General features: G+C 48.3%; 2 protein-coding genes across 6 annotated transcripts in view; one reads left to right on the top strand and one right to left on the bottom strand.

Annotated features, from left to right (window-relative positions):
* Positions 1–6,386, top strand: part of pip5k1bb (phosphatidylinositol-4-phosphate 5-kinase, type I, beta b) — a 33,609-nt gene extending 27,223 nt beyond the window's left edge. Inside the window, exons 12-15 of one of the 3 annotated variants that reach the window (XM_047048175.1) lie at positions 978–1,133; positions 2,023–2,146; positions 4,067–4,190; positions 4,931–6,386. In XM_047048175.1, the coding sequence (XP_046904131.1) occupies positions 978–1,133; positions 2,023–2,146; positions 4,067–4,190; positions 4,931–4,933 (407 nt within the window). In that variant the 3' untranslated portion in view covers positions 4,934–6,386. Of the gene's footprint in view, positions 1–977; positions 1,134–2,019; positions 2,147–4,018; positions 4,191–4,930 lie in introns of those variants that run through there. The other 2 variants (XM_047048174.1, XM_047048176.1) reach the window with 2 other exon arrangements.
* A 1,329-nt stretch (positions 6,387–7,715) lies between these two features.
* LOC124486466 (ceramide transfer protein-like) overlaps positions 7,716–12,331 on the bottom strand; it is a 14,221-nt gene continuing 9,605 nt past the window's right edge. For 2 of the 3 annotated variants that reach the window (XM_047048065.1, XM_047048064.1), the window contains exons 8-18: positions 12,153–12,245; positions 11,910–11,996; positions 11,652–11,738; positions 11,116–11,193; positions 10,606–10,701; positions 10,301–10,433; positions 10,118–10,188; positions 9,877–10,005; positions 9,662–9,791; positions 9,289–9,426; positions 7,716–9,114 (exon numbers count right to left, since the gene is read on the bottom strand). In XM_047048065.1, the coding sequence (XP_046904021.1) occupies positions 9,299–9,426; positions 9,662–9,791; positions 9,877–10,005; positions 10,118–10,188; positions 10,301–10,433; positions 10,606–10,701; positions 11,116–11,193; positions 11,652–11,738; positions 11,910–11,996; positions 12,153–12,245 (1,032 nt within the window). In that variant the 3' untranslated portion in view covers positions 7,716–9,114; positions 9,289–9,298. The remainder of the gene's footprint in view (positions 9,115–9,288; positions 9,427–9,661; positions 9,792–9,876; positions 10,006–10,117; positions 10,189–10,300; positions 10,434–10,605; positions 10,702–11,115; positions 11,194–11,651; positions 11,739–11,909; positions 11,997–12,152; positions 12,246–12,331) is intronic. The other variant, XM_047048066.1, reaches the window with a different exon arrangement.

The raw sequence follows: 12,331 nt of genomic DNA, 5'->3' as shown, positions 1-12,331 counted from the left end.
TAGTAATGACCTCCTTATGATTCAGTCGGGTCTGTTATTATTGTAGTTGACAACAGCATGGCTGGAAGCAGGATTTACTGTAAACGCTGCTTTATTTGAGTGTCGGACGATTCCTGTAAGAGCGTGCACTTCGGGGTTTGCGTACCTTCTCAAGTTTCGAACTTCCTGATATCCCTGACGAGAATGTCTGTGTGTGTGTGCGTACTGCATGTATATGACTGTCTACATGACTTCCTTGTGGACTCACCTAGAGGAAGAAAGTTATTGGATATCACCAGGTCACCTGGTGAAAGTTAGGCTAAACAGGTTGGTTATATGAGCGATCCAGTGACACGCGTACTCACATTTACAGTTACGCACACACAGCCAAGTGAGTCAGGTTTCAGGGCCCAAAGGCTGCTTTGTGGTTAGGTGACATGTTGTTGCCGATGGTAAAGGTTTCCCCGTCATTGTGAGAGTTCATGTCACAATCCACCTACAGAGCTCCTTACATAACTCTGCGGTGTCTCCGTGGTGATTAAGATGGCTTCTGTGGTGATTCCCAGGATTTGGATTCATTATTACCATGGCGATGCTTCTGAGAAGGGGTGGGTTGTGGAGGGGGGGGGATTTCATTTAATGTTCTGCTTGGGAGGCCGAACTGGGAAGGCGGGGGGTGGGGGGTTGGGGGGGGGGGGGGGGCGGTTGCATAACGATCATTATGCACTAACAGTTGACTGATCATTTTACAGCTAATTTGGGACTGAAGCTTAGGGCTTTTTTGTGCGCGATATTGGTGCAATGGGGTTAATCTGTTCCTTGCCTTTATCTCCCCGAATTATCACTCTTGATCTCTCTCTCTCTCACTTTCCCCCTATTTCGTTCTCCCTCTTTTCCTCTCACTTTCCACCGCTCTGTGTCCCTCCCTCCGTCCCTCTCTCTCCCTCCCTCTTTCCCTCTCCATCTCTCTCCCTCTCTCTTCCCGTTTCTCTCTCCAGCCATCCGCTTCTCCCCCTCTAAAAGGACCCGCACGTCCATCCCTGCTCTCAAGTCCTCCTCCCAGGAGATCCTGTCCTCGCAGACGGAGGAGAGGAGCGAGGAGAAGAGAGACAAGCTAGGGGCGGCGCGCAGCCTGGCCAGTCTGGATGGACAAGGTACGGTGCACTGCAGTACAGTGCAGTATATTACACACACACACACACACACACACTGCCACCAGTAAGACATAAGAGAGAACAAATGGAACACAACAAGAAAATGACAAACATTTAGTTTGAGACGACAACAACACACGAGCTAAACCATGACAGTGAACGGAATGAAAATCGTCACAACAGTTTGTCATACGCCACAATGTTATACAATCTCCTACACTCATTCTGGATTTGTCGGTGGCCCCAAACAGACACTTAACTACTCCCCAATCTGCCTTGTAAATCACAGCTGTGGTGGTGTAGGATCGATAGGGCTGTTTCAAGTCACTCAGGCTCCATAAACAGATACTTGTGTTGGAGCCATAAAACACTGTCCTGTGCTTAGGGGACAGGCTGTCCCCACATGAAATGTGAACCTGCTGGAAACCAAACAGGTCCTCTCCTGTTATTAATGGCCCTCCTAGCTCATTATCAAAATATATGTGTGTGTGTGTGTGGCAGTGATGGTAATTGAGTTTACGATAGCCCGGCTTTTGGACCTTCCGGTGTGCTCACGGCTGTTGGCCAATTTCACACAGGAAGAGAGGAGGGCGTGGGACTTGTTAAAGTTTCACTTCACCTCACGTGTTTGCTGGTCACGCCATCGCAAGCTTCCCGTAAAGCAATGTTGTTACTCTCCTTTTGGATTCAACCTTTGAACTTCAACTCTGTGGTGTTGGTAAAGCGGAACAGCGGTCTGTAGTATTGAACTCATGGTTCATAATCGAACTCAACGGGTCAAAATCAAACCCAGTGTGAGTCTGGGCAGTATGTATTTAGGCAAGGTTATGTCAAAGGACATCGTACAACGGTGTGTATGTAACTGTGTGTGTGTGTGTTCCCCCAGCAGTGTTTGGGTCCTACCTGCGCCCCGACCTGGTTCCCGCGCCCCAGTCCTTCTACGAAGGCTCCTCCATGGGAACCATGTCCTCCTCCTCGGTGTATGTGTGCCTGGAGGGCCAGACTGACGACAGGTACGGCTGTCTCCACCCACCCACCCATCCAACACACACACACAGACACACACACAGACACGCACACACACACACAGACACACACACACACACAGTCCACCCCCAGCCCTATACTTTCCTGTCCATCCCACCACTCACACTGTGAGCTGTGTTTGAACCTCTTCTCTCTCATCCGCAATCCCCCACCACTCTCCCTCCTGAACAGGAAGCCCTTCTCTATCCCCCCCACCTCTATTCAGGTCACGCTGCTCTCTCTCTCTCTATCTCTCTCTCTCCCTTGCTTGCTCGCTCTACCTCCCACAACTCCCTAGCCCAGCGAGAGCAAATGCTCAGCTTTTGATCTGTTCCACACTTTATCAATACCCTTGACTACGCCGCTCGTCACGGCACTTTATATTGATCAAGGAGAGCCTATTGATACGTGTTATCGACCGGTTATCAAAAGAGTCCGTCATCCTGGAGTGGTTAGTTTGGCTTTGTAGGAGGGGGCGTACGGGAAGATGTGTGTGTGTGTGTGTGTGTGTGTGTGTGTAGCAAGATAGATACTTTATTCATCCCGATGGAAAACATGTTTTCTTTGTGTGTGTGTGTGTGTGTGTGTGTGTGTGTGTTGGGGGATGTGTTATTCAGGTGAAAATAGGTTAGTGTTGGTTGGTGGTAAACCCTGACCTGAGTACCTGGCCTCACCTGGTCACTCCCATCCTCCTGTCACCTGCTCTGTCACATGACCCCTGCACACCAGGTGACTCAACACACCTGCAAAGACCACAGTCAGATAGAGATTAGATCATCAGCATTTCAGGGTGTATAGATAAGATACAGTACATAGAATTATATCTAGGCTGGGACTTTTCCTTTTCCTAATCCTTCTAGAATTGACCAGGACTTGCTTTTTTCCACTCACCTCCTTTTACCCCTTCTTGAACCACCTCTCTGTTTGTATGTGTGTGGGTGTCGGGGTGGGTGTGTGTGTCCAATAGTGTCAGGTTCTAGCCTGGTCTCTCAGGGTCTATTGTGCTGCTTGCCTGGTCTTGTCTAATTATCATGCACCTGTCTGTTGCCCTCGATTGTTGTCGCAACTGCTGTCATGAATATTTAACTAGAGGTGTTAAGAAGGTCTCATTAGGGCTATTGTGTTGAAGAATGGGAATGTCACAAAAGGGGACATTTGGTGACTGGGTGACTTTTTCCATGCAGACAATCAGTCTGTCAGTTAGTCAGTAATGGGCTTGTGTTCTATGTCGCTGTGTGACTTTTGGCTGCAGAAAGAGAGAAAGAGTAAAAGGGGGTGGGGTGAAGTTTGGATGATCACTTTCATAAAATGGCAAACACATTTCAGGATTTAAGCAAAGTCAGAACTCACCTGACATGACAGAAAATGGCCTCTGAAACCTTTCCGTACCCTCTGCAGAGCCTCAAAGGCGCCCCCTGCTGTTCAACAACATCCACTCTCTCTAATAACCGAATGGCTTTCCTGGACATGTCTGTCCATGTCTAAATATGACCACCTCCCTGTGGATGTCCATACACACATCAGTAACAGAACTCCACAATAACACATCATTCTACAGATTCCTACCCCAGATTCCTTCATTTCCTCCGGTCTTAAGCAGGAGCTTACAAGATAGGACCCCCACTACACAAACACCAGACAGGCTCTCTGGTTTCACGTCTCTCCCCAGACTACAGCCCCCCCCCCCTGTGTCTTTGATGTCGGTTTCTCTGATATGGCAGCTGTGCCGTGCACTGCTATGATGATAACATCTGTTTATTATGTCAATGGGAGATGTTGCGGGTTTGGGGGTCACGAGTTGCTTTTGCAACGCTTCTGTTTTCATCCTGTGGGTTTTTTTTTGTTTTTTTACTGCACAGCTCTGTCCGTTAACGTCGCCTTCCTCCTCTTCCCCCCACCGGTCTCAGAGACGACATGGCGTCCAGCTCGACGTTCACCCTGGAGGACAGCGCCATCTGTCTGACCTCGGAGCAGAGCACCATGGACGTGGACCTGGACCGAGACGACGGCTCCGTGCTGGACGTCTACTTGGTGAGGACTCCCCCTCAGATGCTACGAGCCAGCTAGCCCCGCGATCGGTCGTCTGGTGGTTCTCAATCCTGGTCCTCGGGACCCCCTGCCCTGCATGTTTTAGACATTTCCCTGCTCCAGGCCCATTTATTTGAATCAGGTGTGTTGGAGCAGGGACATATCTAAAACATGCAGGGCGGGGGGCCCGAGGACCAGGATTGAGAACCACTGGTCTAGGAAGCCGGCGTACCTGTCAGCTCTCAATCATCTTGGCTGATGTTAAACGATAAGGCCTCGTCCCTTTCGAAATGCGCGGTAGGACTACAGCCAGACGTTGCTAATCAAACAAAGAGCTATTCAACGCCCTGTCAATGCCTTACTCGGGCATTTGAGCAGCATTTGCATGTGAGATAGGCAGACATGCACTGAGAGGGAGGAGGGGCCTCCTTATCATGTGTGCGGCGTGTGCGAGCCTCCTCTTCCAGTAGGATGTCACGCACCTTAGTCCAGTGGTCCTCAACCCTGGTCCACAGGTAACTCCTGTCCTGCATGTTTTCGATGTTTCCCTGCTCCAACACACCTGATTCAAATGTATGGGTCGCTATCCAGCTTTTCAGAAGCCTGCTTATGATCATTCATTTGAATCAGGTGTGTTGGAGCAGGGAAACATCGAAAACATGTAGGACAGGAGGTCCCGAGGACCAGGGTTGGGAACCACTGCTCCATATGACCTTCCATCTTGTTTGTCTCTCTTTTTCCAGTGAAAGCAGCGGCTTCGACATCCTATCGTCCTCTGTCCTGTCATTCATCTGACAATCGCTACGCTCCATCGGATAGGCTGAGGACCTTTGACTCCGCCCCTGGCGCTGCTAGATCCCCCTCCGCCACCCTCACCCTAGCGTCAGACCCCTTGGACCGTGATGCTCGTCTGGCCGAGGACTACAGAACCCCAGTAGATCCCTATGTGATGGACATCCATATGGACTCTCAATGACATTCCATTCTACCGTAGTGTGACCAAACTAGAGATGACCAAGTGCAGATTCCTAGAGCATGCCAGCGCAGTGCCACAGAGTTTTCTTTTTGTAGAATATCTTTTTTTCCATCGCCTAATAGTAATATATATATAAAGATATATATATATATACACATATACTGTATATATAGATTTAGAGAAAAAATAAAATATATACAGAGAAGAGGTAGGACATTTCTTTGGCACGTTTTCTCTGCTGACCAGAATAGATTTTTTTAAAGCGTTGTAGCACCTGCTTTGTGAAGGCTGGTTGGGTAGGTAAGTTTACAGTGACTGCTGTGGGATTCTGGTTCCTGCACAGGCGTTGGGGGGAGGGGGGGGAGGGGGGTACACTGAAAATACACCTCTAAACGCAAGCCAGTGCGGACGGCCTAGGACTTGTATCAAGTAGAAACGCTATGGAAAGTTGTTGAGATTGAAAGACGCTGAGGCCAAAACTCAAAAGGACACTGGCATGCGTTGAGGGCGTCCGGACAATGCCTTAGCTCATCACTCCAATCACAGAGGAATTACAAGGACGCTTTGGACGTAAGAGACGCTGTTACCCAGCTTGGTGGGAGGGGAGTGAAAGCTTGATCCTCAGGGTCTCTGAAAGAAGCACAGACCAGAAAGATGACACACTCGCTCTCGATAAACCGCACTTTGGATGTTATGTCAGTAACGATTACCTTATGTAAGAAATATTTTTCTCGAAGAACGTTTGAGGTTACAGGCAGGTCACCGAACCTGAACGCTGTTTTCGATTAGTGAATATGCACATTTTTACATGCACACATCTGTATGACATCGCTAGCACATGTAGATGCAGACAATGGACTATTGTAGATTTTATTATGCCGAGCGAATTTTTTTGTGGGAAAAGGGGTGGGGGTGGGGGGGTCATGACTGAAGATGCCTTTTCTCAGGATATCCTTTGATACTGAATGAGCGTGTCCTCGTGTTGTTAAAACTGAAGCAGCAGTACACTCGACAGACGCCTTGTCACGCCTCCGATCGCATCAAACCCGTCTTGTTGAATTCCATGATCACCTGTGTCAGTTTTGAGACCATAATTTATTAAATTAATCTAAATAAATATACTGTTTGCTGAAGATGAAAATATTTTAATCACTGAATGTAAAGACAATGTGTATTTATATATAGAAGAGATATAAATAAAGATATAAATTGCTGAATACGTATTCAAGGGGTCTCTCTTGAGAGCAGGTCGTATTGTAGGCCTAGGAGAATCGACCGCATTTTTACTCGGTCTTGTCTCGGACAAACAGGACACATTTTATTTCAAGACCACAACTCACTAAATTGCCTTGTCTAATTTATTTGTTAATATAATTCCTGTTATTTTGTGTAAAACGTCACGCTTCAAATGCAACCAATAACTTGACTCATTTCTCATTTGAAATTACCCATCAACCCTCCTCCCATCCCAAAATGAATGAGGAAGATATACTTATAAGATGTTGGCCAATTCAGGCATACAGTAATTAGATTTGGTTACCTGAACCACCAATAGTTTACAATAGCGTCCAAAAGAAAACACATAGTCGTGTGTAAATTCTGCAGAGAGACGCCCACTGAGACGGTTGGGATAGGCCTACATCTAACTTTTACCGTCATTAGGAAAGAAAACATTAAAAAGGTAAGCTATGCGTAAGTGATGCTAGCAAAGCTAGCTACCTAACCTTTGCAATCTGCGTCTTTACATAAACTCTTCCTAACTTCCTAACCCTTAACCCCATTGCACAAAGAGATTTCGCCTGTAGTATTGTAACATGTTTCCTTGCCAGATTTTGTTTGAGATAACGAGCCAAGCCACATTAAACTATGTAGCGTTAGCTAATGATGAAGATTAAGTTTTGTTACATTAACGTTTAAACATGTCAGCTGCATACCTCTCCCGACTTACTAAAGTTTAGTTAAACGCCGCGGTACAGCGCTCCTTTACTTGGATGAGAGAGATGTAAAAGCAGAGACAGATACCGGGTAGTGCCTCTACTTCTAAGAAGAAATAGGCGTATTTTTCTGGCCATAAGCACACGGGCTTTGTTGATGTAGAATTGATGTACATTCTACATCAAACTGTATATTTGAACTCAAAATGAGCACTAATGAGTACTAATTTTGAGTTCAAATATACAGTTTTAGATCAAATCTAACTTTTTCTAACCAGTCAAACCCTTCTGCTTGTGTGTTTTGAGTGGTCTGGTCTTAACTCTGTCTTGCCCTGGCTTGGTCTTAACTCTGTCTTGCCCTGGCTTGGTTTTAACTCTGTCTTGCCCTGGCTCGGTCTTAACTCTGTCTTGCCCTGGCTCGGTCTTAACTCTGTCTCGCCCTGGCTTGGTCTTGACCCGGTCTCGACCCCTCAAGGTCTTGGCCTTGTCTCGATACACTCTGGTCTTGGTCATGACTTGGTCTCAGTTCAGGTGGTCTTGGCTACAACACTGGAGCAGATTACTTTTAACATGCTTTGTGCGAGAGAAAATGAGTAGATGCACCATAGAAGAGCAGCACTACAATCCATTTCTGTAGTGTAACAATTTTATTTACAGAACATTGTCCAATTGCGTTACAATTAGTGCAAACGATGACACTTCAGATGAACAGCTTAGAAATGTACAAAGCATGTTTGTCTACTCGAAGACAAATGTCGTTGAAACGAAAACACAATGGAAATCTTGTGCCGCTAAACATTTTGTTGAGGTAAGAAATCATGAGAAATGCTGACACCCACACCACTAACACCGTCTTGTCTGTAAATGCACGTGTGGCGGACAGGCCATAGAGCAGAGACGCTGCCTGTCCCGCTGTGAAGGCATCAGCTGGGAAGATTGAACAAGGGGAGGGGTTTACAAACTGGGCGTGTCGGCATGTGAAATGTCATCTGGTTGAAGATGGACAAGAAATACATTTCAGTGACGCCCTCCCCCAACATCCCAAAACGCTCCTAGTCAGTGAATGAAAACAGATTCACGCCATATTTGTGAAACTGTGGTTGGTACTGCAGGCTTGAGATCATTGTCACCTGGAATCTTGTTTAAAAACGGAAGGTACAGAAAGGAGGGACAAGGAAATATTGATAGCAACCACCAGCACTCATATCCTAGTGTTTACAACCACTGACTTCTGATAAACTGTATGTTGCAGCCCTTAACTCTCACTGCTGTCACGTACACTAGCATACTAGGAAAATAGATGCAACAAGTACTAAATGTCCATTACATTTACCTAGGCCTTGTTGTTTTGTAGGTTTCAAGCCCTTAAAAGTCAATTTACACTGGTAAACTCCTTAACCTGTACAACACATCACAAGTGCTCCTTTACAGCAGTTACACTGATGTAGAAACATAGGCTTCAGGCGAAGGAACTAGGCGCAGAACGCTTGGGTCTGCCCCTCTCCATCACACTGGCTCCTGGGCGTTCATCAGAGAGGTAGAGGAAGGCTAGGACAAAGTAACTGCTTACACTGCCCTCACTCGCTTTAGGTGGGCAGAGATTAGCAGTGTGACGACAAGCTGTGATATCAGTGATTCAAAAGCAAGCGAAACCGACAAAACAAAAAAAAAAGGAAAACAAAACAAGTCACGATCCATGTAATTATAAGAAATATACAAAACAATTTACAAAAAAAAGCAAAACTGTTTCCATCGATTCAAAATTTGCTATAGAAATTCTTGAATTTACATACAGATACATATTAATAACCAGCTGATGACGTTTGTCTATTGCTATGGCTGGGACGGCAACTAGAGATGTATAAAAGCCTTGGACCAGTCTTTATCTATACGATTTGGACATCCGGAACATTCTGGACGGTGGAACTATGGGAAATGCTGTTCGAGAAGACATTCTACATCAACGGTTGAATGGTTGATGGGAAATGTAGTCACCCCAGGATTATCCTCCCAATACCTGGAAGAACAGACAGGCAAGATCAACCAAACAGGAGATGAATTCTTTCAAAACAAGTGACGTAACAGAAGGACAACATTTCCACACAAAGCTGTAGATGGGTGTGGGTTGCCAGGTTTGTCAGAGACCATCAAAGAGGGGAGTGGTGAGGCCAGGGGTTGCCAAGGTAGTTACCCGTGCTGAGTTAGAAGAGGATGGGCTTGCCAGCGGTCTTCTCCTGGACATAGGAAGTGAAGCGCTTCAGGAACTTGGGGTACTCCCTCTTGGCCACCGCCCGCAGGACGGACGCTGGGGCCCACCCACCTGGGTTAACTGGAGGAGGAGGGGGGGATCACATGACCTGACGCGCACCAGCACTGACCCTCAGGTCAAACTGACCCTCACCGACCCCTAACCCGTCCTCTTTCACTAAACAATTCTGATCATGCAACCACAGGACTACACTTAAATCTGTACATCTGATTAAACAAAGAAGAAGATAGTCATTGATATATGAAATGTAATGTGTTTGGGTGTAAAACGTGATGTAATCCAGAGCCAGACTTACCGTTGGCTACGTAGGTGATCTTACACAGAACGTTGTCTCGGCTGATCTCTTTGTCGCCCTCTGGTGGGCTGACGAGGGTCTGGCAGATCATGGCCACGTTGATTTTGGCACGGACACACCGGTTGGTGGGCTGGAGGGGGAAGATGAGGGAGCCAATCAGAGCACTGAAGTGGTCTCCTGATCGAAATGTACTAACATCTCTCATGTCCACTTACAGGGGCGTTGTCGTGATCAACAGAGAAGTTGCAGACCAGCCACGTGTCAGGGTCGTTCTCATTGGTTGCCAGGATCTTCCTCATAGCTGATAGGTAGAGGACATCTCTCTGGGAGGCGGGCCATACTCTCTGAAACACACCCGTTGGCCGTCAGTCCAGGTACTGAGGAGACTGCCTCCAAAGTTTGACGTCCGTGCGCAAGCCCCGCCCTGAGGACCAGGGTGACCTGGCGTCTGCTCACCTTGTGCGTCTGGTAGACGATCACAGCGTTCTCCGACAGCGTCTCCACCACGTTGAAGTTCTCAATGGTGGCTGGGCAAGGAGCAGAGCGACGCGTGTGAGATACAGCAGGCCAACGAGACATATAACACTCTGAAACATGGCGGATAAGAAGAGAATGTCACGAGGACGATGGAGAACTCACTCTCCCAGTCGTTGCGCACGGCCGTGTCCCAGAAGTAGTGGCACACCTCGTGGCCCGTCACGCCCTTGACGGCGTGCGTGGCCTTGAGAGGATCCAGGACGATCCCGTTCTCCTCCACCTCCCTCCTGTACACCTGACACACACACACAAACAGTCAACAGCAGGGCCTGGTTTACCATAAACACCAGAACCCAGTCACACCCTGTACTAGGTGTCTCTCTGCGGGAGCGAGACAAGGACAAGCCCAACATCCAACATGGCCGCGGGTGTCGGGGAGGCTCCTTCTACCAGACGACCCCACTCACCTTCATCTCTCCCTCCTCCACCACCAGCTGCCAGTTGGCATCTCCGCCCATGTCCTGCAGGGAGTAGGTCATGTGGTTCTGCACCATCTCCTCCACCTGGGACACACAGACACACGTTCAGAAACGACCGACATCTCGCACATTGAACAGCACGTCCGGGGAGATGCTACAGTGTTAGACAATGTCATGGAAACATCAGACAGACACGCGAAGAAGTGAGAGCGTGTCAGCAAGGGTAGAGGGAACAGGTCAAAGTTCATTCTGCCTGGGTCCATGCCTACTCGTGCAGTGCGGGGGACAAAACGGCGATGGACCAACGGGGAAAGCAAGCGATGGACGGAGGGCGAGAGAACGACAGGCGTTTAGTCATGCGACGTCAGACCGATGCAGCACCAGGAAAATATCTCGACAAGCCACTCTTGAGAGCATTCTTCTGGTTAGAACAGTGTGTTGCGGTGCAGTGTGCATTCCGGTGAGGCAGGTGGCGCTCTCTGCTAACGCATACCGTACCTGCGTGCTGAATCTGTGAACATCGTCTGAAGCACTGACTAGCTCGACGGAGGACAGGGAGGAACAATGGCTATGGGGCTAGGGGGCGGCAGAAAGAGACGGAGGGAGGAGAGAGAGAAGAAGAAGAAAGAAAGGGAGGGAGGAGAGAGAAGAAGAAAGAGAGGGAGGAAGGGAGGATTTGAGCAAGTGGGAGAAGAAGCACATGAGAGAGAGAACGGTTCAAGGACTGAGAAAATGGCTGCCGTCCCCTCCCAAATACACCTGAATCGCCAAGAAATGAGCAAAACCAACAACAACTAGCCACCAGTAAACCCAACGATACACCAGAGAGGGATAGAGGAGCAGCAGGAGGAGACGGTGGATGTGGAGGCCCTAGTAGACCTGTTCTGGCAGGCTGATAACCCTCCAGGGGTCAGAGAGAGGAAGGATTGCCAAAGACACACCATATCTCTGTTATTCTTTTGCATTCTGCCTACCACAGGATTCTTAAGAGCTAAAGGTGAGTTGTGGGTGTGTGTGTGTGTGTGGTTCGTTACCCCGGTGGAGAATCTGTGATTAGCGATGGCCGAGTACGCGTCTACCGGTGGCGCCGGTGTCAGACGAGGTAACCGGACCTTCTCCGACTGAGGAACAAAGAAAGAAAACGGGAAAAAAAGGGGATCAGTAATATGGAGAGACGGAGAGAGAGATGGAGAAAGAGAGACAAAGAAAAACAAACGGCACTTCTTCATGTGGTTGGGGTGTAAGGTCAAGGGTTGCGACTCAGAGTTCTCTGGAGGGGAACCATCCCGTACCTCTTCCTCTATCTTGTCCTGTCTGTCCAGGGCTGCTTCCACGGCGTCAAAGAACTCGTCCTCGTTGATCAGGCTGTTGGGCCCCTCCTGGACAAACACGGCAGCACGTTACGGCATCAACACAGGAAGCAGCAACAGCACTGTCACTCAGGCTAGACTTCAACAGTAGTTTTAAGGACTCTACAATCTCCATCATGTCCCCCTATCTCTATTTCCCATAATATCTCTGGTGTCTGGGTCTACCTCGTAGTCGGGTCCTCCGTAGTGGGACTTGATCTTCAGGTCGCTCATGGCGTTCTTGTAGGCGTCCTCCACCCTCCTCCTCTTCTCCAGCTCCTGGACAAACACAGCATTCACCCAGGTGAGACGACACATAGATATATGGCGGCTCTTCCCCGTTGACCTGGATACGAGGTGACCCC

This window comes from Hypomesus transpacificus, chromosome 24, assembly GCF_021917145.1.
Source record: "Hypomesus transpacificus isolate Combined female chromosome 24, fHypTra1, whole genome shotgun sequence".
Classification (NCBI taxonomy): domain Eukaryota; kingdom Metazoa; phylum Chordata; class Actinopteri; order Osmeriformes; family Osmeridae; genus Hypomesus; species Hypomesus transpacificus.
Note: the sequence above shows the minus strand (reverse complement) of the source record. Positions and strands in the feature narration are given on the sequence as shown.